This window comes from Pipistrellus kuhlii, unplaced genomic scaffold (genome assembly GCF_014108245.1).
Source record: "Pipistrellus kuhlii isolate mPipKuh1 unplaced genomic scaffold, mPipKuh1.p scaffold_m20_p_22, whole genome shotgun sequence".
Lineage (NCBI taxonomy): Eukaryota > Metazoa > Chordata > Mammalia > Chiroptera > Vespertilionidae > Pipistrellus > Pipistrellus kuhlii.
In genome coordinates, this window is record NW_023425521.1 from 11778933 (window position 1) to 11803716 (window position 24784).

The following is a 24784-nucleotide window of genomic DNA, read 5'->3' on the forward strand; positions in this document are numbered from 1 at the left end:
TTATTTATTTTTCACAGAGATGGAGGGAGTGGGGGGAGAGAGTTAGAAACATCGATGAGAGAGAAACATCGATCAGCTGCCTCCTGCACACCCCCTACTGGGGATGTGCCCGCAACCAAGGTACATGCCCTTGAACAAAATCAAACCTGGGACCCTTCAGTCTACAGGCTGACACTCTATCCACTGAGCCAAACTGGTCAGGGTAGATAAGCCTTTATATGTGTGAATTTCAGAGATCCACAATGTCGATTCAGCAGATTTTATGAGAAATTGGCAGAGGGCAGACTAGGGGTTATCAGGACATGAGGGAGGAGAGGGGCTATTCAGAAAGGAAGGCTGTGCTTTTTTTAGTGAAAAGAAATGGGGAAAAACTTTACTCATATGTAACAGTATTGGAAAATAGGTGGCCTATCAATTGTTACTATTTCAGGGAGGATGGCAGGGACCCCAAAAGATTTAACAAAGGAGGAGTCAAGTAGTAATCTTAGAAGTAGCTGGATCTCCCTTGAAAAAGCCAAAGTACAGTAACTTGGTGAAAGGCCTTGGCTGGGTTGCTCTGTTGGTCAGAGCATCGTCCCAATATGACCAGATTGTGGGTTCATCTCCTGCCAGGGCACACACAAGAAGTAACCAATGAATGCATAAATAAGTGGAACAACAAATCAGTCAATCTCTCAAAATCAATTTCTCTCTCTCTCTCTCTCTCTCTCTCTCTCTCTCTCTCTCTCTCTCTCTCTCTCTCTCTCTCAAAGATAATGCCACTGCAGCACCTCTTGTGAATGAATTGACCATCACTTCATCTTTTCATCACTCACTGAAATTTCTGAGTAGAAGCGTTTGGTTGGCCTTGTGTTCTGGCTGCTGAGAAGGGGAAAGAGGCAGGAAAGATTTGCCTTTTTGGTTTCTGTAGTGGGACGTGAGCTGCTACTGCTCACCATGAAAGAGGTTGGATAATGAACTGGGGTTGTGGGGAGCTAACTTGTCTGGAATAACCATGACAAATTTTGTTTTTCTTTTTCTTTTTGCAAAGAGATAAAAGTAAAAAAAAAAAAAAAAAAAAAAAAAAAAAAAAAGAGAGAGAGAGATAAAAGTAATCCAGATGCTACTGTCTGCAAAGTGGAAGTTTATATACAAGGTAAATTTTTCCTCTCAGGCCCTGGGAAGCTTAGTATCACAACTTCTTATTGTGGACCTTATCACAATTTTCTTTTCTTTTTTTAAATATGTTTTTATTGATTTCAGAGAGAGGAATGAAAAGGGAGAGATAGATAGAAATATCAATGATGAGAATCATCAATTGGCTGCCTCCCACACAGGGAATCGAACTGTGACCTTTTAGTTCATGGGCCAATGTTCAACCACTGGAGCCACACCAGCCCTGACCAATTGAGTTTAAAAAAAAATTTATTTATTAACTTGAGAGAGAGAAACATTGATTTGTTGTTCCACTTATTCATGCATTCATTGGTTAATTCTTGAATATATGTACTCTGGGGATTGAATCCACAATCTTGGCATATGGGGATAACACTCTAGCAACTGAGCTACCCAGCCAGGGCCTCCCAAATGAGTTTTAACTCCACAGGTGGTGTGCTCTGAGTATATGGAATAGACTAATATGACTTACAGCAAATCAAAACAATCCCTTTCTTGAACTCTCTTCACTGGCCCCAACAATGCTCAAATTTGGCTATGTTGGTACCTAACCTATGGATTTACAATAGATAACCTATTTTTTAGGAAATGAAGTTTTGTGGACTAGGTACTAATAGTGAAACATTTTTGTATGTCCAAAACTCAGAGGAAAAAAATCTTGTACAGTGATAGTATCATAGCCAATGAGGTTTATTCAATGTGCAATTATTGCTAACTGAAAATTTTTCCCAATACCCCATCATGACAACTTGATATATAGTCGACACTGGCGATTTTTGACAGTCTCTCTGGAGACTGAATAAAAAAATAAGAATAAAATTTCAGGAAAAGTACAGAATTGGTTTGGAATATTGTGGGAGGAGTTGGAAAGTCCACAGTGGGCCTAGTGGAAGATGAATAGAGCTGCAATTGTCAAAGAAAGAACCCTGACAATAAGCTGGCATCTGAATGAGTCCTCTCCAGCTAGAGCCCTCAGTAAGAATTGGGAAAGGGGAAATTTGGAGATTTTAATTCTTTGGGAGTAAGAAGGGGGAGATCTAATTTGGAAATATCAATTTCTTTCAAAATATAAGGGAAAGGGACCATTCTGTTAAATTTTAAATGTTACGATTTTTTTTTAAATAGCTGGCATAGTATTATTTGGGTGGTGTCATCCAATAAACGAGATTTGAAAATTTAATTGACCAGGAAATAAGGTGTGAGTTCTCATGTGGTATATAATGTGGCTGATGGATAAAACGTGAATGTTCTGCTTTGACCCATCTCATGTAGTATATAATGTGGCTGTTGGATAAAATGTGAATGCTCTGCTTTGACCCAGTATGAAAGAGGCATTCATAGAGACCTTGAGGAGCTAGACTACTTGTCTTAGTTGCTTTAGGCCAGTGTCTGGGAGCCTGGCCCAGGATGTGTGGGCAGGACTAGTCTGACATTACCTTCATCTCCTCCCCTGGAACACCCAAAGGGTACACTGTGTTCCAGGAAAAAAATGATACAAAATAATCAGCACAGAAGAAATTCTGAAAAATTTTCCTACAGGACTGCAAGTCTGATGAGATACATTAAAACATTAAAAACATGAACCAAAAAAAACACAAAAAAAAACATGAACCAAACACGTAAAAATTTAAGCTACTTACTCATAAGGCTAAAAATCACCATAAATACGAATTCCAAAGGACAAATCAGAAAAATATTTTTGCATCACTTGATAAAGGGTCGGTATTCTTTAAAAAAAAAAAAAATATATATATATATATATATATATATATATATATATATATATATATATATTATTGATTTTTCACAGAGGGGAAGAGAGAGGAATAGAGAGTTAGAAGCATCAATGAGAGAGAATCATAGAATCAGCTGCCTCTTGCATACCCCCCACCGGGGATGTGCCCGCAACCAAGGTACATGCCCTTGACGGGAATCGAACCTGGGACCTTTCAGTCTGCAGGCTGACGTTCTATCCACTGAGCCAAACCGGTTTTGGCTGTAGTCTTCATTTCTGACTGGGTTCTTTTTTTATGGTTTTTATGTCTTTTGATGCTTTTTAGCTCTTTGTTGAATTCTCAGTAAGTTCCTTGAGCATCTTTATAACCAGTGTTCTGAACTCTCTCCCTCTCCCTTCCTCTCTGAAATTTATTTGTAAATTTGTATTTGCTAGAAAGTTATTTCATTGTGAAGCAGGAAGTGTCAGATAAGTAAGGATAAGGATTAAATAAAAAGTGAGAAGTGGGAAGAGATACAGTATTGACTCCAAATAGACTTTGATAAGTTAAAAATTGATATTATTAGCCTTAGTTATTCTTTAATAACTAAGAAGCTAGTAAAAAATAAAATGAAATATTAAAAATATTAGATTATTCCATTTATAGAAAATACTAAAACAGAAAATAGTAATAATACTAGAAATTACATCAGTTGCCTGAGATGGGGCAGCTGTGGAGATTGACTACAAAGGGACACCATGAAACTTCTGGGGAAATGGTATACCTTGATTGGGATGGTAAATTATATAAATGTGTATATTTGTCAAAAGTTATCAACCTGTATACTTAACAGGTATCACTTTTATTGTGTATAAGTTATGACTTAGTAAAGTTGATTTTTTTTTTTAAAGTATTGTGTCTTTGACCCAGTAAATACACTTGGTGACTTCAGTTTTGGGAGATATTTGTAGTTTTTGCTTGCCTGACCTCATCTTTTGGTAACACCACTTGATTTTTTTTTCCCCCTCTTAGGTAACAACCCCTTTCCTATTGTATGTAATCTTGGTGAATAGTCAATTATATTGCCTTGTCCTCCCTGGTCCAACCTCACCAATCAGACTCTCTATTTCTGGAATTTGAATCTTGAATCACGTCCACAGACCAAAATTGGTCCATGTCCATCATTGCTGTGCTTTTCTCCTTTTGAATCTCAAGATGTTCTTGAGACAGATTTTTGTCTCCGCCCTTAAAGGTACTCTCTGATACATTGGAACTGTTAGCCCCTGTGACAGGCTGTCAGTAGCCATCTCTGGGATGTTGACTAAGGCTCTTAGGCACACAGAAATGATCCTGTTGTTCTGAGCAACTCAAAGACCTCCATAGATGCTGATTGCCCCCCAGGTAATTAAAGACAGTCACTCTATTATCCCCATATCATGCTGGGGGGCCTGTGATGTTATCGAAAACCCATCTGCCTGGGCCTATCAGGCAGCTGTTCCCACGGTTCATTCTTACTGCCTTTCTGGGCTCTACTTATGAAAGTAAACCCTCTGCACTCAGATGCCCCCAAATCTTTTTTTTTCTTTTTCATTCCTACTCTAGGACCCATGCAGAGGCATGGGGGTGAGGGATAGTGGTAGTGAGAAGCAGGGTGTAAGATACTTCCTCTATAATCACATTCCTATACTTTCTACTTTGTGCTTCCCTCCTTCTTCCTCTTTTCCAGGGACACTGGCTGGTGTAAGGGATGGGGAAGCTCTATTTATCAAATCTACTGTATTATCTTTGCATGAGTGTTCTTTCTATTTCTCTTCAGGGCCTAGACTTCTGAAAAGCAAAAGCAAAGAAAAGGCTCCTTGTTTCCTTCTTCTGTGTTCTCCAATGTAAAACAAATGGAGAACTATTCTATCTGCTGCCTCGATGGGGGGAAGGGTTACTATTCATATTTTAAAACTATTATCTTAATACATAAACAAGATGTATATGTGGTAAGATAGACATCCTTATTCATGTCTATTTGAACTTGTGAAGAAACATCTACAAATTAAGTTGGCATTTGCACAAAGACTGGCAAATGAAAAGGTATATTAATCATTGCTTCTTCAGGCCTCATGGGGATGTTATGTATATTAATGAAAACAGTAGAGATCAAAAAGAGGGGGAGCATACCACTAGGTAGATAGCAGTCTGGATTAAATTTGGAGACAGAATGCCACTACAGCAAACAGGGTGGGTTTAAAGAGGCCAAGACAAGATGGACAGTAACTATGAACATATTCAGGAAACTTTTTAAGTTTTCTGCAAATACCGATAATGGCATAAGAGATGAGACTTGGGGCAGATTTTCTATCTGCATTGTTTCCCCAAGTGACAAGAACTTGTTGGCAAAGCCCTGCTCTGTTCTTTTGCGGCTTAAAGTTACAGAACAATCATTTTGCCTCTAAGGCACATGTGTCAAACACAAGGCCACGGGCCAAATCCGTCCCGCCAGGCCTTGCAATGTGGCCCGCACCGTGCTGTCATCACTGCACTCCGCTGCGTTTCCATCACAATGACAGTTTATGACTGTTCAGTAAACCATTCGGCCCCGCGATTTAGGCTGGATTTTAGATTTTGGCCCCTTCTCTGATTGAGTTCGACACACCTACTCTAAGGTATGTGGTGGGATAGGCATGCTTTAAGGACGTGTTATAGGACCATGTGATTGATGGTTGGTCTGTGGTTGGGTGTTGAATATGTGGATTTTTACTTGGAGGGATCTGAAAAAGACTCTTCACATTTAGGACAAAAAATCATTGTCTCCATTTTGATATTCTTTTTGTTTTAATATATTTTATTGATTTTGTACGGAGAAGGGAGAGAGATAGAGAGCTAGAAACATCGATGAGGGAGAGTCATCAATCAGCTGCCTCTTGCACATCCCCCACTGGGGATATGCCCGCAACCAAGGTACATGCCCTTGACTGGAATCTAACCCTGGACCCTTCAGTCCCCAAGCTGACGCTCTATCCATTGAGCCAAACCGGTCCCGGCTCCATTTTGATATTCTATGTTAGGCAGTTCACTCATAAAATAGTGTAGCAGAAAGTTAAGAAAATTGTCCACTACAGGTTATAAATTGTATAATTTTCATGAACAGATTCATATACTTAGTATTATATAGCTCAAGGAGGAAATAGGTTCAAAATGGATTAAAAAATGATGGGTTCCTGCAAACTTTAGGGGATTGGAATGGGGTTTTCTGGTGATCTATTATGGCATAACAAACCACCCTAACCTTAATAAATGAACTACCATTTTATTATGGTCTTGGGGGTCAGAAATTCAGACAGAGCAGAGCATGGATGCTTGTCTCAGCTCTATGATATACTTGGGCCCTCATCTGCCAACATCTTGGAGTTGAAGTCATTGGAGGTCTCTTCACTGAAACAACTGGTACCTGAGCTGGGACTGTTGACCGGAGTGCTTATGTATATTCTCTTCATGTGGCTTGGCCTTTCTGAGAGCATGATGGTCTCAGGGTAATTTTTATATGGTGGCTCAGGAATCCAACAGTGAGTATTCCAGAGAACACGTGGACTCTATAGGTCCTTTTCTGGCCTAGCATCACATCTGCTATATTCTATTTGTTGAAGCAGACACAATCCAAAAAGATTTGAGAGGGAGGTACACCTTGGCGATGGGAGAAAATGCAATTTAAAAATGGTCGTAATGTGTATCACCTCTTAGGATTCTCAGAATTCTTTCTGGTCCCAGTTCATGCCTTATATAGCTCTTATGGTGCAAGGCCTCCTGCTAAATTTGAGGCTACCAGTAGTCAAGGCTTAAAGGGGATCTGGTGGACTATAAGAATAACTTTGTGATACAAAGGACCTCTATCTGCTAAAATGTATAGGCGGCCATGGCAGTTTAGCAGGCCTCTTCCCTATAGCCTTCTGTAGCTGGCAATGCAAAATTCTAGAGCTCCTTCTGGCTCTGCAGGTAATGGACAACTGCTGTTTTTCTTCCGATAGACTCTGACCCTTCTACTTCTCTTACAATCCTATAAGGATTCCCTATCATCTCCAAGATAAAGTCCAAGGCTATTAGCATTACATTTAAGCCTCTTTATGATCTGGCTCTGACCACTAAAAACTCAGATGCTATACTATCATCCAAAATATGAAAGCCAGTATTTACATAATTATTGAGTTCATATTCAAGCTCTGCTGTGATTCATTAATTCCCTAGGGTACAAGGAAGAACATTTCTTCCTCATTTGAAGGTGGTCCACAATAAAAATGGCCTAGTTTCTACTGGTTTCTCTGTTCAACCAGTTCTTGAGGGTTCAAGCCTATAGTGATTCAGAATGGGTGGATAAAATTCCGCATGAACATACCTATATTTTTTATCTGAAATGAAGATGTAACTGGGCATTTGTATTTTTTAAGATTGATTTGAGAGAGAGAAAGAAGGAAAGGCGAGGGAGGGAGAGAGAGACATAGATTTATTGTTCCACTTATTTATGAGTTGATTGGTTGATTCTTGTAAGTGCCCTGACGGGGATGGAATCCACAACCTTGGCCTATGGGGAGGATGCTCTCACAAACTGAGCTAGTTGGCCATGGCACTATTATTTAATTCCATAATCAGGCTAACCTTCCTACCCAAATCTTCTAAAGCAAGTTCTTTTTGTTGTCGTTAAAATTTGTTTGGAAAAAAAAATATGTTTTTTTTAAAAAGTCACGAAGCAGGGAGGCATGGAACAGACGGACATACCTCGATGTGGGGTTGGTGGGACAAGAGATAAACCAAAGAACTCAAATACTTGTTATGGGCGACCTGCGAATGACCACCACCAGTCAGCCAAATTGGAATTTAGGAAGCCTTTATTATGAACTCGAGTCCCGGCTCCCGTCTCAACTGACACAGCAGCGAGCAACGAGAGCCCTGACCCACTCTAAGCATGCTGCTTTTATCCCCGTCTTAGGGATGCCTGGCAGATTATGGTTGGCTAAAGTTTTAACAAAGAAAGGTCAGTTATAAGTTATAGAAAAATTCCACTAGTACAGTAACATTTAAAGTTTATACAACACCTGGGGTAGGGGTTTATTTTCAGCTTAAGCAGTCTCTGTTTGACCTGGCTTGGTCTGTTTGTCCTGCCTTGAGGCTACTGGTAACAGGACGTGCCTGCCTGGGGGTTGAGCATTGCAACAGAACTATGTTACAAAAGTTATGCTACATTCTTTGTTGTGTGTCTGGTTGCTCGTTCCTTCCCTGGCCTGGAGTCCTGCCTCAATAGGGCCTTGCTGGCCATCTGGAGTCCTGCCTTGACCGGGTCTTGCCGGCCACAACACTTATATGCATAGTCCATGGCCATGGATATGGGCCGTAGGGTAGTGAAGACCTGGGGGGTGAAGGTGGGAAGCGGTTGAGAGAAGGGGGGGCAAAGATGGAAGAAATGGGAGCTATCTGTAATGCTATCAACAAAAAATATATTTTAAAATGGGGGGGGGGGGAATTTTTCAAACAATGCAAATGGTTCCACAATGAAATTCAAATCTCCCTTCCATCATGACTCCTCGTTCCTGGACCAAAGGTTCTTACCTTGGCTTAGGGCCCAGAGTCTAAGGAAAGGTTTCCAGAGTCATGTGAATTCTCTGAATGCATACTTTTCCAACGTGCTCATAGTGTGCATTTTTGTGAGATGAGGATCCAAGCTTCAACCTGAGGTTACCACGAAAGGCTCAGGGCCTAAGGCGGGTTTTGCTGAGATTGAGGCGTCCGCCTGACTAGGAACGTGTGGGTAAAAAAAAAAAAGCTGGAATAACTCATCTCAGAGCAAAAAGGGCAAGGCGCCCACCCGACTGGGGCCCTGGGAGGGGACATCCTCCGCGCCAAGGCCCCGGGCTCTGCTCTTCTCAAGTTCTCCGCCTGCCGCATTCCTTCCCTCTGGCGCGCCGGCGCGCTGACGTCATGACGGCGCGCACGCAGCCCCGCCCCTGCAGGCATCCGCGCTGGGACAGAACCCGGGTTTCTCTCAAACCCGGAATGTGAGGCCTGGGCCCGTCGTCGTCCCCAGGTCCCTGCCCCGCGCTCCCCCGGGCCCTCCGCCTGCCGCCGCCGCCCGCCAGCTCGCCCCCAGCGCAGCCAGGCGGCCGTGCCCTTCTGCCGGGGACCCGCGTGGCTGCCGCCGCCCCTCGGAATCGTCCGGGGCCGCCGCGGGGTTCGCTACGGAGGGAGGCGGGGGCCTTTGGGAGGAGGAGGAGGAGGCGGTGGCGGCGGAGGAGGAGGGAAGGAAGATGGCGGCCGTGGAGCTAGAGTGGATCCCAGAGACTCTTTACAACACCGCCATCTCCGCCGTCGTGGACAACTACATCCGCTCCCGCCGGGACATCCGCTCCTTGCCCGAGAACATCCAGTTCGATGTTTACTACAAGGTACGGGCCGCGGGCCTGCTCCCCGCTCCCCTGCCGCAGCCCGCGGGGCCGCACCCCCTTCCACGTCTGCGAACCCCGCGGTCACCCCGCACCCCTCGGAGCAGGATGGCCTCCCGAGACGTCTGGTGCGGGCTCGGGGTTGCCAGGATAGAAACACCCTATCTCCATAGTCTCTGCCTTTCAAGCTTTGGGGCCTTGATTGGTATCTCTCCCAAAGGAGTCCTCGGCCTGGTGTTCCCTCCTCTACGGCGCCCCCCTGGGTAGGCCTTCGCCTGGTCTTCCTCTACTGCGGCCCTCTCCTTCCCTTCCAGCTTGTGTCTTCGAGATATTTTCTGCACTCTCCTCCCAATTGTCAGCATCATCTGTGCTCCCCGACACACACACACACCACTACCCTCCTTCCCTACACATCCCCCCTCCTCCTCGGCCCCTTTCCCACTTTCCCCTCTCTCCCTCCTTCCCAAATATTATTATTATTTTATTTTTTTTTGCTTCGTGTTCCTTGGTTTCTAAATACTAAAATATTTAGTATTTTTTCATCCTAATTGAGAGGGAATTGAGGAATTATTGGAAACAGTCGTGTGTGCCTTACCTAGTTTTGTTTTTTTTTTTTTTTTTTTTTTTTTTTAAGCTTTGGTTTTCGTTTATTCTTGGAGTTAAGTTGGGGATTTTAGTAATTGGGAGTGTTGATAAACCATTTGAAAGGAAAAGGGGGGAGGGATCTTTCCTAAAACAAAACGCTTTAGAATTTAGATAATGTTCATGTATTTGGAAGTTGCAATCTTGCAGCATTCCTAAATGGCTCCCCCTCAAAAAAATCGCAACAAAAAGTCTCCAAGTCGCTCTCCAAGGAGTTTCAAGGGTAAGAGTCTGTAGACGTGGACAGTTTTTGCAGTGTTTTTAGAGGGAGGAGAACTTTATGGACTTGGAGCCTCCCTTTTCCTCTCCTCCCCACATTTGAATGTGAACAGTGGATTTATTATTCGGTCCTTGCCTTGAATTGGCGTGGAAAACTCCTATTCTTCCAGTAGTCACCCATACAAAATTTGACCTAAAGTAGACTATGATTTATTTCTTAGACCTTAAATATTTCCTCTTGCTTTGTAAGTTGGCTGGGACAGTGTAAACTGATATTTAACAGATGTGTATATTCTTGTATATGCTTGGTGTTTCATGGCAGTTGTTTTTTTGGGAAGTTTGCCTGCTTTCTCCCCCCCAAAATAATTTTTCAGAAAGCAGCCAGCTTGCTGCATTCTACTAAAGCCAACTGCTTTCCACCAATTCTAAAAGTTAAAATGTTTTTCCCCCTAAATATTTGGAGAAGATGCATTTTGCTCATTTATAGTATTATTTCAAATCACTTTGATATATTGACTATTGTATTTTGAGGGCATCAATTACTAAATGTACTTTGATAAAATTTCCAATGATTTTTCTCTAAAAGTGTAAAAGATTGCATATGATTGAATAAAATGAACCAAGTTAGTACACACAGGGGATCAATGATTCTCTATCATCCTTCATGTTTCTCTCCCAGGTGAGAAAGACAACTCTTAACTCATCCTTCCCTGGGAGTTATGAATCTTAAATACACACTATTCCCTTAGATATACACAATAGTCAATATATCAAAGTGATACGAATTCATGTCTGATTTAGTATTATCTCTTTCTGGGTATATTTCTGTTGTATAGCTAGATAGTCTCAACTAATATTCTGGTAATCCTAAAATTGGCTGGTAACAAATTGAAAAGAATTCTTGCAACATATTTGACAGCTAAAGAGTTAATCTTGGGGGGCAAAGGCGAGAGATCAACCAAAGGACTTGTGGGCATGCATATAAGCCTAACCAGTGGTCATGGACCACAAGGGGTGGGGGCAAACGTGGGGAGGGGTTTGGGATGGGGATGGGGGGATGAGGACAATTATGTGATACCATAATCAATAAAGAAATTAAAAAATAACATCCCCCAAAAAAGAGTTAATCTCATATAAAGAGCTTTTAAGATAAGTTGAAAATGAAAACTTTATAAGGGAGGGACACAAAAGAACATAAATAGCCAGCCATATCATGTATTTTTTAAAAATATATATTAAATAGGCTTGTTGTAAGTGCCTCTTTGGCGGTACACGGGGAATAGTGGGGCTAATCCGAGGCGCCGGCCGCACGCTCCGCGCCTCGCAGCCATGCCTCGCAAGATTGAGGAGATCAAGGTCTTCCTGCTCACAGCCTGGCGGAAGGACGCCAAATCTGTCAAGATCAAGAAGAATAAGGATAATGTGAAGTTCAAAGTCCGATGCAGCAGGTACCCGTACACCTTGGTCATCACGGACAAGGAGAAGGCCGAGAAGCTGAAGCAATCCCTGCCCCGGGTTTGGCCGTGAAGGAGCTGAAATGAGCCTGACATGCTGACCTGTATTAAAACGTTAAAAACTCTTTAAAAAAAAATAAAAAAATATATATATTAAATATATGTTTAAATATATTTTATTGATTTTTTACAGAGAGGAAGGGAGAGAGAGAGTTAGAAATATCTATGAGAAACATCGATTAGCTGAAACCAGTTTGGCTCAGTGGATAGAGCATCGGTCTGTGGACTGAACGGTCCCAGGTTTGATTCTGGTTAAGGGGCATGTACATTGGTTGTGGGCACATCCACGGGTGTGTGCAGAGGCAGCTGGTCGATGTTTCTCTCTCATCAATATTTCTAGCTCTCTATCCCTCTCCCTTCCTCTCTGTAAAAAATCAATTAAAAAAAATAAAAAAAATTAAAAAAAAGAGAGCCGAGACCGGTTTGGCTCTGTGGATGGGGCGTCGGCTTGGGGACTGGAGGGTCCCGGGTTCGATTCCGGTCAAGGGCATGTACCTTGGTTGCGGGCATATCCCCGGTGGGGGATGTGCAGGAGGCAGCTGATCGATGACTCTCTCTCATCGATGTTTCTAGCTCTCTGTCTCTCTCCCTTCCTCTCTGTACAAAATCAATAAAATATATTTTGGAAAAAATAAAATAAATAAATAAATAAATAAATAAAAGAGAGAGAGGGAGACATCGATTAGCTACTTCCTGCACATTCCCTACTGGGTATGTGCCCACAACTAAGTACCGTACATGTCCTTGACTAGAATCGATCCTGGGATCCTTGAATCCTCAGGCCAACGCTCTATCCACTGAGCCAAATCGGTTAGGGCTAAAAAAAAAATTTTGAAATATATTTTTACTGATTTCAGAGCAGCAGGGAGAGGGAGAGAGAGATAGAAACATCAATGATGAGAGAGAATCATTGTTCGCTGCCTCATACCTGCCTCCTGTTGGGGATAGAACTCACTGCCTGGGCATGTTATCTGGCCAGGAATTGAACTGTGACCTCCTGGTTCACTGGTTGATGCTCAACCACTGAGTCACACCATATATTTTGATGGAAAGGTTATAATATGTCAACTCCTCAGTTTAAGGTATGAATTTATCACAATTTGAATCAGACTCAGGATTTTATTGGATATAGAAAACTGATTAAATATAAACGTCATCTGGAGGAATTACATGAGAATTAATGAGTCAAGGAAATTTTGAAGATGCACAATACTTAGCAAAGACGTGCATTATAAGACAGTCAATTACCGTATTTTTCGGACCATAAGACGCACCAGTTTTTAGAGAAGGGAAATGAAGAAAAAAAGATTCTGAAACAAATAGTGTCCTAAAATATTTTATGTGCATTAAAACCCAACATCACAGTCATAAACACATGTAATCAACCCTGTAAAGTAAACAGCAGCATTTAGAACCATTTTAGAGCCGGGCAAGCACACAGAGACCACACAGAGCTGGGCAAGTAAAAAAACTTCTTTAAAGTATATGTGTAGGCTATATTTGGACCATAAGACGCAGGGACTTTTCCCCCCCACTTCTGGGGGGGAAAAAGTGCGTCTTATGGTCCGAAAAATACGGTATATTAGAAAGCTATATATTTTAAAACAGTGTAGCAGTATCACAAAAACAGAGAGAAATTGATTTGTAGAACATAGTGGACAGGAGCATTAGAGATCTTGCTGGGAAGATTTAGCCTGGCCCATGGTGCTCAGTGGTTGGCATGGACCTGTGAACCCAGAGGTCATGGTTTGATTCCCCATCAAGCACATTTCCGGGTTATGGGCTCAGTCCCGGTAGGGGGATTGCATGGTGGAGGAGAGGGGGCGGTTGATGATTATCTCTCTGCTTTTTCTTTCCTCCTTTCCTCTCTCTGAAATCAACAAAAATTTACTTTTTAAAAAAAGAACAAAGTAGACAGTCAAGGTAGAAACCAAAGCATATTTAAGAATTTAGTATATGATCAAGTTATGAGACAGTGCTGTATTACAAATAAGTGAGGGAAACATACAAAAATACCTTGGGCAACAGAGTATTTGGGGGAAAAGTTAGACCTCTACTTCACACTGTATACCAAAATGAAATCCCAGTGGTTAAAAATTTAAATATGGCAAATGAAATCACAAAGGAATCAGGATAAATTATTGAGTCAGTATCTTGTAGTGGGAAAGGATTGAAATTTCTTCCAATAAATTATTTTTAAGGTAATTTATAAAATTTTAAAATGTCAAACATAAAAATAAATAATGTTATAAAAGATGAAGTCCTCTATTACTTGTCTTGCCAACACTAGAATGCCATCTTGTCATGGGAAAGACTTTTCTAAGTATGAATTCAAAACCTAGGAGGGAAAAAAATAAATTGGTACTTTTGATTTTTAAAAAGAGGAAGGGAGAGGGATAGAGAGTTAGAAACATTGATGAGAGAGAAACATAGATCAACTGCCTCTTGCACACCCCCTACTGGGAATGTGCTCACAACCAAGGTACATGCTCTTGACCGGAATCAAACCTGGGACCTTTCAGTCAGCAGGCCGACGCTCTATCCATTGAGCCAAACCAGTTTTGGCAAATTTTTCTTTATTTTCTAATTTTTCTAAAAATGTATGTAATCTGCAATCAGAGGAAACAAATATTTTAAAGTTGATTATTTAGACTAGAATGTGTTTCTTATAACTATACTACCCTCTCTATTGTCTCATGGATATACTTCTAATTTTCACCACATATTGATAGTGAAGCTTTAAAAAAAGCTGAGAAATTTATTCAGATTTACATATTACTTACGAGTTGCATATGGCTGGTTATCATTATTGGTTAGATTTTACATCTAACTAGATTTTTGTTTTAACCTTCCATTTATATCATGGTAGCATCTTCCATAATTAACACAATAATGCTATCTTGAAAATTAAGCCATGAACCCATCAAGTGAGCAATAGAGTTAAAGAATCTGGGTATTGGACATAAATTCATTCACATTACAATTGAAAGTGGGGGGGAAACTTTTATTTAATGGATGGTGGGTCTAATGGACAACCTATTTAAATTTACTTTAGTAAGTTAACTGTCTGTTTCTTGTGCTTTTTAATGAAATGAACATGTCCACTTAAACCTTTGGCTTATTTCCCAGGACTGACCCTATGGAAGAGTCATAGCTCAATCTTTTAAAAAAAAATATGGTTTTTATTGATTTCAGAGAGGAAGAGAGAGATTGAAACATCAATGATAAGAGAGAATCATTAATCGGCTGCCACCTAGGTACACACTCTCCACTGGGGATCGAGCCCGTAACCCAGGCATGTGCCCTTGACCAGAATTGAACCTGGGCCTGTACTCTTATCTACTGATCCAAAGTGGCTAGGACTGGGCTCAATTTCTTTTATATCTTTTTCTAAAGTTTTCTAAAATTTTTTGAGGAATTATTCTAAATTATTTATATGCTAATTAGATGTTAAGATTAAGCTGTTCACTTTTCTTTTTTTCTTTTAAAAAAAAATATATTTTATTGATTTTTTACAGAGGAAGAGAGAGGGATAGAGAGTTAGAAACATTGATGAGAGAGAATCATCGATCAGCTGCCTCTTGCATATCCCCTACTGGGGATGTACCTGCAACCAAGGTACATGCCCTTGACCGGAATTGAACCTGGGACCTTTCAGTCCGCAGACCAACGCTCTATCCACTGAGCCAAACCGGTTTCGGCAGCTGTTCACTTTTTGCCTATGATAACTTTGAATTGGTTTGGAAAGGTTTTTATCCCCATCTTTCTCTGGGCTTGGGGCTGTCCTGCATTGCCCTTGAAATAATTGCCTTCAGTTTTCTATAAGACGTTTTAATATTTATTTAATAAATATATAACTATAATACTTTATTACTTAATCATGTACCCCATACTATTTTTACAAATATTAATTTTTATATTTATTTTTCAACTACAGTTGACATTGAGTATTAGTTTCAGGTGTACAGTGTAGTGGTTAGATAATCATATTTTACAAAGTGATCTCTAATAATTCATGTACCCACCTGGCACCATACATAATTATTACAATACTAGAGGCCTGGTCTGGATTCGAGCACCAGAGGGCCCCTCTGCCTGGCCTGTGGGGATCAGCCAAAACTGGCTCACTGAGGGACCCCACTGGTGCACGTGGGCCCATCCCACACAGTCCCCATCAGCCAGACTCCAGCAGCACGCTAACCTATCAGAGAGTCTGCCCCCTGGTGGTCAGTGCACATCATAGCAACTGGTCAAACTGTTGGGCCCTTAGCATATTAGCCATATATATATGTAATTGACTATGTTTCCTATGCTGTACTTTACATCCCAATAACTATTTTGCAACTACCAATTTGTACTTCCTAGTCCTTTCACTTTTCTCGCCCAGTCCTTCAACCTACCCCCCCCCCCCCCCGTAACCAATAAGTTCTCTGCATCAATGTGTCTCTTTTTTGTTTATTTATGTATTTTGTTCTTTAGAGTCTACATAGATCATATACATATAACTAATTTCTAACTATCAGATACAATTATTAAAATGCTTTTATATGAATTGTATAAATTTGTTGATTTAGTGTTACATTTCTATTAACACAAACATTTTTCCTGATATTACTATGTAATCATACCAACTTTGAGTAGTATAAAATAAATTAATCAAATATTAAGGTCATAGAATTAAATTCATAAGTATACTTAAAGTAGAAATTAAATTTAAAAATTTTAATTACCTCTTTTTGTTTTTTTATTTCAGCTTTACCAACAGGGACGCTTATGTCAATTGGGTAGTGAATTTTGTGAATTGGAAGTTTTTGCGAAAGTATTGAGAGCTCTGGATAAAAGGTAAATTTTTTTTAATATTGTGGTAAACTGAACATAAGCTAAATTTTATTATAGTAACTTTTTAAGTATGCAATTCAGTGCCATTAAGTACAGTCACATTGTTTTTTATTGTTTTTTTTTAAAATATATTTTATTGATTTTCCACAGAGAGGAAGGGAGAAGGATAAAGAGCTAGAAACGTCAATGATAGAGAAACATTGCCCAGCTGCCTCCTGCACACCCCCCACTGGGAATGCGCCCGCAACCAATGTACATGCCCTTGACCTGAATTGAACCCGGGACCCTCAGCCCCCAACCGGCGCTTTATCCACTGAGCCAAACTGGTTTTAGCCAGTCACTTTGTTTTGAAGCCATTAATACCATCATTGCTTTCAAGAAAGGGAGACCAAATTCTTTTTCCCCATTGTGGCTATTCACATGTAGTAGAAGCCATGTGTAGGTAGGTGTAGGTGCCATGGCTTTTGATTGTACTGTTCTCTTTAGTGTTCTTCCCTAAATTTTTTTTAAATGCTTTCTTTTTTTATTTTCCCCCTATCCCGGTGATCAGCAAACTCATTAGTCAACAGAGCCAAATATCAACAGTACAACGATTAATATTTCTTTTCTTTTTTTTAATATATTTTATTGATTTTTTTTTTTGCCCTCCTCCTTCCCTCCCACACAACCCCTCCCTCCCCAGAGTTTTGTGTCCATTGGTTGTACTTATATGCATGTATAAAAGTCCTTCGGTTGATCTATTGTCTCTCCCAGATCTTCCTCCCCTCCCCACTGTAATTTGACAGTCTACTTGTTGATATACTGTCTCTGTATCTATCTTTTGGTTCATCAGTTTATAATGTTCTTTATCATCCACAAATGAGTGAGGTCATGTGGTGTTTCTCTTTCATTGATTGGCTTATTTCACTCAGCATGATGTTCTCCAATTCCATCCAGGTTGCTGCAAATGATGAGAATTCCTTCTTTTTTATGGCAGCATAGTATTCCATTGTGTAGATGTATCATAATTTTTGGATCCAATCATCTGCTGACGGGCACCTAGGCTGTTTCCAAATTCTGGCTATTGTAGATTGTGCTGCTATGAACCTAGGTGTGCATATATCCTTTCTGATTGGTGTTTCTAGTTTCTTGGGATATATTCCTAGAAGTGGGATTAGTGGGTCAAATAGGAGTTCCATTTTCAGTTTTTTGAGGAAACTCCACACTGTTCTCCACAGTGGTTGCACCAGTCTGCATTCCCACCAGCAGTGCACGAGGGTTCCTTTTTCTCCGCAACCTCGCCAACACTTGTCGTTTGTTGACTTGTTGATGTTGGCCATTCTGACAGGTGTGAGATGGTACCGCATTGTTGTTTTGATTTGCATCTCTCGGACAATTAGTAACTTTGAGCATGTTTTCATGTGCCTTTTGGCCTGCCTTCTGTCTTTTGAAAATGTTCTATTTAGGTCCATTGCCCGTTTTTTAATTGGATTATTCATCTTCCTTTTATTTAGTTGTATAAGCTGTTTGTAGATGTTGGAGATTACACTTGATCTTAGCCAGAAGGCCGAGAAGCGATGTAGATGTTGGAGATTGAACCTTTATCAGTGATATCATTTGCAAATATGTTCTCCCACACAGTGGGCTTTCTTGTTGTTTTGTTGATGGTTTATTTTGCTGTAAAAAAGCTTTTTATTTTGATGTAGTCCCATTTGTTTATTTTCTCTTTAGCTTCCATTGCCCTAGGGGTAGTATCAGTGAAGAAGTTCTTTTGGCATACGTCTGAGATTTTGCTGCCTGTGGATGCTTCTAGTATTTTTATGGTTTCCCGTCTGATGTTTAAGTCCTGTATCCATTTTGAGTTTATTTTTGTGAATGGTGTAAGTTGGTGATCTAGTTTCATTCTTTTGTAAGTGTCTGTCCAATTTTCCCAATACCATTTATTGAAGAAACTGTCTTGACTCCATTGTATATTCGTGCCTCCTTTGTCAAATATTAATTGAGCATAGTGATTTGGGTTGATATCTGGGTTCTCGGTTCGATTCCATTGATCTATATGTCTGTTCTTGTGCCAGTACCAGGCTGTTTTGAGAACAGTGGCTTTGTAATATAGTTTGAAGTCTGGTATTGAGATCCCTCCTACCTTACTTTTCTTTCTCAGGATTGCTGTGGCTATTCGGGGTCTTTTATTGTTCCAAATGAACTTTTGGAGAGTTCTTTCTAGGTCGGTGAAATATGTCGTCGGTATTTTAATGGGGAGTGCATTGAACCTATAGATTGCTTTAGGAAGTATGGACATTTTGATGATGTTGATTCTACCAATCCATGAACATGGTATGTTCTTCCATCTCCTTACATCTTCCTCTCTCTCTTTTTTCAGTGTCTTGTAGTTTTCCACAAATAGGTCCTTTACTTCCTTAGTTAAATTTATTCCTAGGTATCTTAATTTTTTTGGTGCGATGGTAAATGGAATTGCTTTTTTAGTCTCTGTTTCTGCAGTTTCTCTGTTGGTGTATAGAAAAGCCATGGATTTCTTGGCATTAATTTTGTATCCTGCTACATTGCCAAATTCATTTATTAAGTCAATTAGTTTTTTAATGGAGTCTTTTGGATTTTTTATGTACAATATCATGTCATCTGCAAATAAGGATAACTTTACTTCTTCTTTTCCAATTTGGATGCCTTTTATTTCCTCCTCTTGTCTAATTGCAATGGCTAGTACTTCCAGTACTATGTCAAACAGGAGTGGCGAAAGTGGGCATCCCTGTCTTGTTCCTGTTCTTAGAGGGAATGGTTTTAGTTTTTGCCCATTGAGTATAATGTTGGCTGTGGGTTTATCATATATAGCTTTTATTATGTTGAGGTATGATCCTTGTACTCCCACCTTGTTAAGAGTTTTTATCAGAAAAGGGTGTTGGACTTTATCAAATGCTTTTTCTGCATCAATTGATATGACTATATGATTTTTATCTTTCAATTTGTTTATATGATGTATCATGTTTATTGATTTGCGGATATTGTACCATCCTTGCATTCCTGGAATAAATCCTACTTGGTCGTGGTGTATGATCTTTGTGATGTTCTTCTGGAGTCGATTTGCTAGAATTTTGTTGAGGATTTTGGCATCTATGTTCATGAGGGATATTGGCCTGTAATTCTCTTTCATTGAGTTGTCTTTATCTGGTTTTGATATTAGGGTGATGCTGGCTTCATAGAAGGAGTTTGGAAGTGTTCCTTCCTCTTGGATTTTTTGGAATAGTCTGAGGAGGATAGGTTTTAGTTCTTCCTTGAATGTTTGGTAAAACTCTCCTGTGAAGCCATCTGGCCCTGGGCTTTTGTTTGCTGGAAGCTTTTGAATGACTGTTTCAATTTCTTCCCACGTCACTGGTCTATTGAGATTTTTAGATTCTTCCTGATTGAGTTTTGGCAGTTTGTATTTTTCTAGGAATATGTCCATTTCCTCCAGGTTGTTCTGTTTGTTGGAATAGAGTTGTTCGTAGTATTTTGTAACAATCCGTTGTATTTCGGTGGGATCTGTTGTTATTTCACCTCTTTCATTTCTGATTTTGTTTATTTGGGCCCTCTCTCTTTGTTTCTTGGTTAGCCTGGCTAGAGGTCCATCTATCTTGTTTATCCTTTCAAAGAACCAGCTCTTGGTTTTGTTGATCTTATGTATTGTTTCTTTGGTCTCTATGTCGTTTATCTGTGCTCTGATTTTTGTTATTTCTTTCCTTCTGCTTACACTGGGCTTTTTTTGTTGCTCTTTTTCTAACTCTTTGAGTTGTAGAGTTAGATCATCTGTTACCATTTTTTCTAGTTTTTTGCAATAGGCTTGTAAGGATATAAACTTCCCTCTCAAAATTGCTTTTGCTGTGTCCCATAGATTTTGGATTGTTGTGTTTTCATTGTCATTTGTTTCCAGGATGTTTTTAATTTCTTCCTTGATTTCTCTGGTAATCCAGTCCTTGTTTAATAGCATGTTGTTTAGTCTCCATGTGTTTGATTTCTTTGGATTATTTTTATTGTAGTTAATTTCCAGTTTTATGCCATTATGATCTGAGAAGATGCTTGATATGATTTCTATCTTCTTGAATTTGAAAAGACTTTGCCTATGTCCCAAAATGTGGTCTATCTTTGAGAATGTCCCATGTGCACTTGAGAAGAATGTATATTCTGTGGCTTTGAAGTAGAATGTTCTGAAGATGTCAATTAATTCCATCTGGTCTAGTGAGTCGTTTAGGATTGATATTTCTTTGCTGATTTTTTGTTTAGATGATTTGTCGAAGGGTGACAGTGGGGTATTAAAATCTCCTACTATGATTGTATTGCTATTAATCTCTCCCTTAATGTCCTCCAGCAGTTTTTTTTATGTATTTGGGTGCTCCTGTATTGGGTGCATATATATTTACCAGGGTTATTTCTTCTTGTTGGATTGTTCCCTTTAGTATTATGAAGTGGCCTTCATTATCTCTTGTTATGTCCTTCACTCTGAGATCTAATTTGTCAGATATAAGTATTGCTACCCCAGCTTTTTTTTCATTTCCATTTGCCTGAAAAACTTTTTTTTCCATCCCTTCACCCTCAGTCTGTGTGCATCTTTTTTTCTGAGGTGGGTTTCTTGTAGACAACAGATGTATGGGTCTTGTTTTCTTATCCTATGTCTTTTGATTGGAACATTTAATCCATTTACATTTAAGGTTATTATTGATAGGTACTCATTTGATGCCATTTTTGTTCTATACCGGTGTTCCTTCTTCACTTCCTTTCTCTTTATTTTTACAGTAGACCCTTTAGCATTTCTTGCATTGCTGGTTTGGTGGAGATAAATTCCTTCAGTCTTTTTTTGTCTGTGAAACTCCTGATTTCCCCTTCAATTTTGATTGATAGCCTTGCTGGGTACAGTATTCTTGGATTCAGACCCTTCCTTTGCATGACTTTGTATATTTCATCCCATTCCCTTCTGGCTTGATATGTTTCTGTTGAGAAATCAGTTGCTAGTCTGATGGGGGTTCCTTTGTATGTAACTTTCTGTCTCTCTTTGGCTGCTTTTAAGATTCTTACTTTGTCATTGTTGTTTGCCACTTTAATTATAATGTGCCTTGACGTCTGTCTTCTGGGATTCATTTTGCTTGGGACTGCGAGCATCTTGGATTTGTGTGGGTTTTTTCTTCTATCTCAGCAAAGTTTTTTGTCATTATTTCTTGAAATACTTTTCCCATGTCTACCTCAGTTAACTTTTTTTCTGGAACCCCTATTATTCGAATATTATTTTGTTTTGTCCCAAAGCTCCCGTAGGCTCTCCTCCTGCTTTTTAATCTTTTTTTCTAGAAGCTGCTCTAATTGGGTATTTTTTTCCATCTTGTCTTCTAGCTCACTGATGCGGTCCTCTGCTTCATCTAGTCTACTCTTGATGCATTCTATTGAGTTCTTCATGGTAGTGATGTCATTTTTCATTTCTTCTTGGTTCTTCTTCAGTTCCTCTTGGTTCTTCTTCATTTCCTCTTGGTTCTTCTTCAATTCCTCATGGCTCTTCTTCACTTCCTCGTGGTTCTTTCTCATTTCTTCTTGGTTATTGTCAAATTTCTCTTCCATTCTTTTTAGCCAACCTATGATCATTATTCTGAACTCTTGCTCTGGTAGGCTGCTTGCCTCTGACTCGTTTACTTCCTTTTCTGGTGATGCCTGCTTTTCTTTCATGTGCGGACTATGTTTTTGTCTCCCCATGGCCTCTCTTCTAGGATGTCTGGTTATGTGGTGTTCCTTCTCCTGCGTTGATTTTAAAGGTACAAAATACAACACTACCAGGTACAACACAAGAGGCACTTAACAGGAATGTATTTACAATATTAATAACCTCTAATAAAGATGACCACTAGAGAAAGGCAACTTAGGGAATAAGGAGAGAAGGAAGAAAGGTAAAAATAAAACAAAGAAAATTTAAAAAAAATAAAATTAAAATTAAAAAAAGAAAAAATTTAAGTAAATAAAAAGAGGGATAAAGAGATAGAAAAAGAGGAAAAAAAGTAATGACAAAATGAAGTTGGAAAACAGGGGAAAAAATAAAGGAGAGAGAGAGAGAGAGAGAGAGAGAGAGAGAGAGAGAGAGAGAGAGAGAGAAGCAAACTAAAAGAGAAATGGGAAACAAACTATATATATGTGGAGAAAATTGCCATAGAACAACCACTGAACCCAGCCAATGCCAGTAACAGTACTTGGAGATTAATACAATCTACAATAGCCCCTATTATTAAGTAAGGCTATGATATACAGAAGTAAAAGAAACAAACAAAAACAGGATTTTTTTTTTTTGTTTAAAAAATACAAAGCAACAATAACAACACAGGAATAAGCATAACAATTTCACTAAAAAGCATAAAAATTCACAATAATCAACCTTTACACAAACCATGAGAAAAGGATAGAAAGTAGAACAGTTTTTTGGTTTGTTTTTTTTAACTAGTTAATATATTGCAGAGATTGGTATTTATACACTTGGATCAGGGGTTGGAATTTAGGTCTATAAGTATAGTGAGAGCTTTAGCAGGGGGTACACAGAAAGAATAGAGGAAAAGCTAAGGCCGGAAAGGGATAGGATAAACTGGAGACTAAAAGGTTAAAGTTTAGTAAGAGAGTGATGGTGTAAAGGTTGAGTTGAGATATGGTTGAATGATGCTATAGTAGAGATTAAAATAGAATGAAGGTTACTCCCAATGTAAAATAAAGAAGAAATCAAGTACAGAAAAAAGAAAAAAATTCGTTTCTTAAGTAAAAGATGTAAAAAATGAAAATTAAATAAAAGATGTAAAAAATGAAAGTAAAATAAAGAATAGTAAAATTAGCATAAAAATGTCCAGTAGTGGTCATTCACTTCCTCTGTTGTTGTATTTGGCACACCTGATTCTCGGACCAGAGAATCTTGTAGTTCCCAGCATTCCACTGCACCTCAGTTTTGTAGGGTAGTCCTTAATTTTAGGTAGGCTATATCTTAGTTATTTGTGTCCATTTATTTTTGATTAATTAAAAGAAAAAGAAAGAAAGAAAGAAAAGGCAGTTTATAATTCAGCCCTTAGGTGTCAGTGTTACCGGTTTGACCTCCAAGTCTTTTGGTTGCTCTGGCCTTCTTTCTCTATGGCTCTAGCTGGCAGAGTGCCAGCTGGCTCCCAGACTATCTCCTCTGGCTCCTATCCCTTGTTTCCAGGAAGGCAATTTCCCCCTGCGATTTCCCGGATATGCCCAACTGTGCGGTCCTTCCCTAGTATACAGACGCAAGGGGGTGAAGGGGATCAGGCGCCGAGGTGTCCAGGTGTTCCCGCCCTTAGCGGGACAGCCGCGATTCTTAACAATCTGTCCCGTGTCCCCCTGGCGTTTTAGAAAAAGTCCCGCTTCTGGGGATGATGACGCCAAACCCCGGACTGGGTATTGCCAGACAGGTTTCTCGCTGCGGCCTTCTTTGGGCACAGCTCTGCCGCAGCTGCCGCGGCTCTCCAGGGCTGCACTGGGGGCGGGGCCTCGCAGCACTCTGGGGCTACAATATAGGCGGGGAGGTATTGCTCCTGGGCCGCTCTGGGGGCGGGGCCTTGTGGTGCTCTGGGGCTGCAATATAGGCGGGGCCGTAGCGCTCCTGGCCTGCTCTGGGAGCGGGGCCTTGTGGCGCTCTGGGGCTACAATATAGGCGGGGCCGTAGCGCTCCTGGCCTGCTCTGGGGGCAGGGCCTCGAGGGAGCTCCGGGGCTACCGCTGCCTGCGCCACCAGAACCCTCAGGCTATCCCCGCAAACTCTGACCTTTCCGTGGGTAGCCGATGAACTCCGTTGAATCCACGCGTTTGCGCCAATTGGGGCGTCACAGGTGCTCGATGGACTCCTCCCCTGTGGGTTTTCCAGGCCTCAGAGATGCTCCTCCTTTCCTGGTAGGGTGGTGCAGCCTTTGCGCTGAGGCCGCTCCGGGAAAAGTCGGCAGTGCTGGCCGCTTGGTCAGGAAATCCTGTCCAGCGGACCCTTCCTTACTTTCCTAGAGAGATCCGCTGCCCCTTACCTGCTAATCAACATTCCCTGAGCTACTCAGACTCTGCCTTTATCTGTTTTGGGAACGGAGTCAGAACAAGTCCATCTGTTCGATTGCCATCTTCAAGCTCCGCCCCCTAATATTTCTTTTGAGAGCCAAATTTTTTAAACTTAAACTTTTTCTAGCACCACTTCTTCAAAATAAGCTCACCCAGGCTGTGGTATTTTGTGGAAGAGCCACACTCAAGGGACCAAAGAGCCACATGTGGCTCTCGAGCCACAGTTTGCCAACCACGGCCCTCAC

General features: G+C 40.4%; 2 protein-coding genes and 1 non-coding gene across 3 annotated transcripts in view; all 3 read left to right on the forward strand.

Annotated features, from left to right (window-relative positions):
- Nucleotides 1–1809: 1809 nt before the first annotated feature.
- Nucleotides 1810–1950, forward strand: LOC118726680. The gene has a single exon (XR_004990361.1). It is a non-coding gene; the product is annotated as a U4 spliceosomal RNA (small nuclear RNA).
- A 6894-nt stretch (nt 1951–8844) lies between these two features.
- The window catches only part of APPBP2 (amyloid beta precursor protein binding protein 2), a 50236-nt gene continuing 34296 nt past the window's right edge, over nt 8845–24784 (forward strand). The window contains exons 1-2 of the mRNA XM_036450750.2: nt 8845–9289; nt 16415–16503. Coding sequence (XP_036306643.1) covers nt 9152–9289; nt 16415–16503 — 227 coding nt within the window. The 5' untranslated portion in view covers nt 8845–9151. The remainder of the gene's footprint in view (nt 9290–16414; nt 16504–24784) is intronic.
- On the forward strand, nt 11394–11723 carry LOC118726274 (60S ribosomal protein L38-like). The gene has a single exon (XM_036450751.2). It carries the CDS (start codon nt 11477–11479, stop codon nt 11672–11674), a length of 198 nt encoding a protein of 65 aa, XP_036306644.1. The 5' UTR covers nt 11394–11476; the 3' UTR covers nt 11675–11723.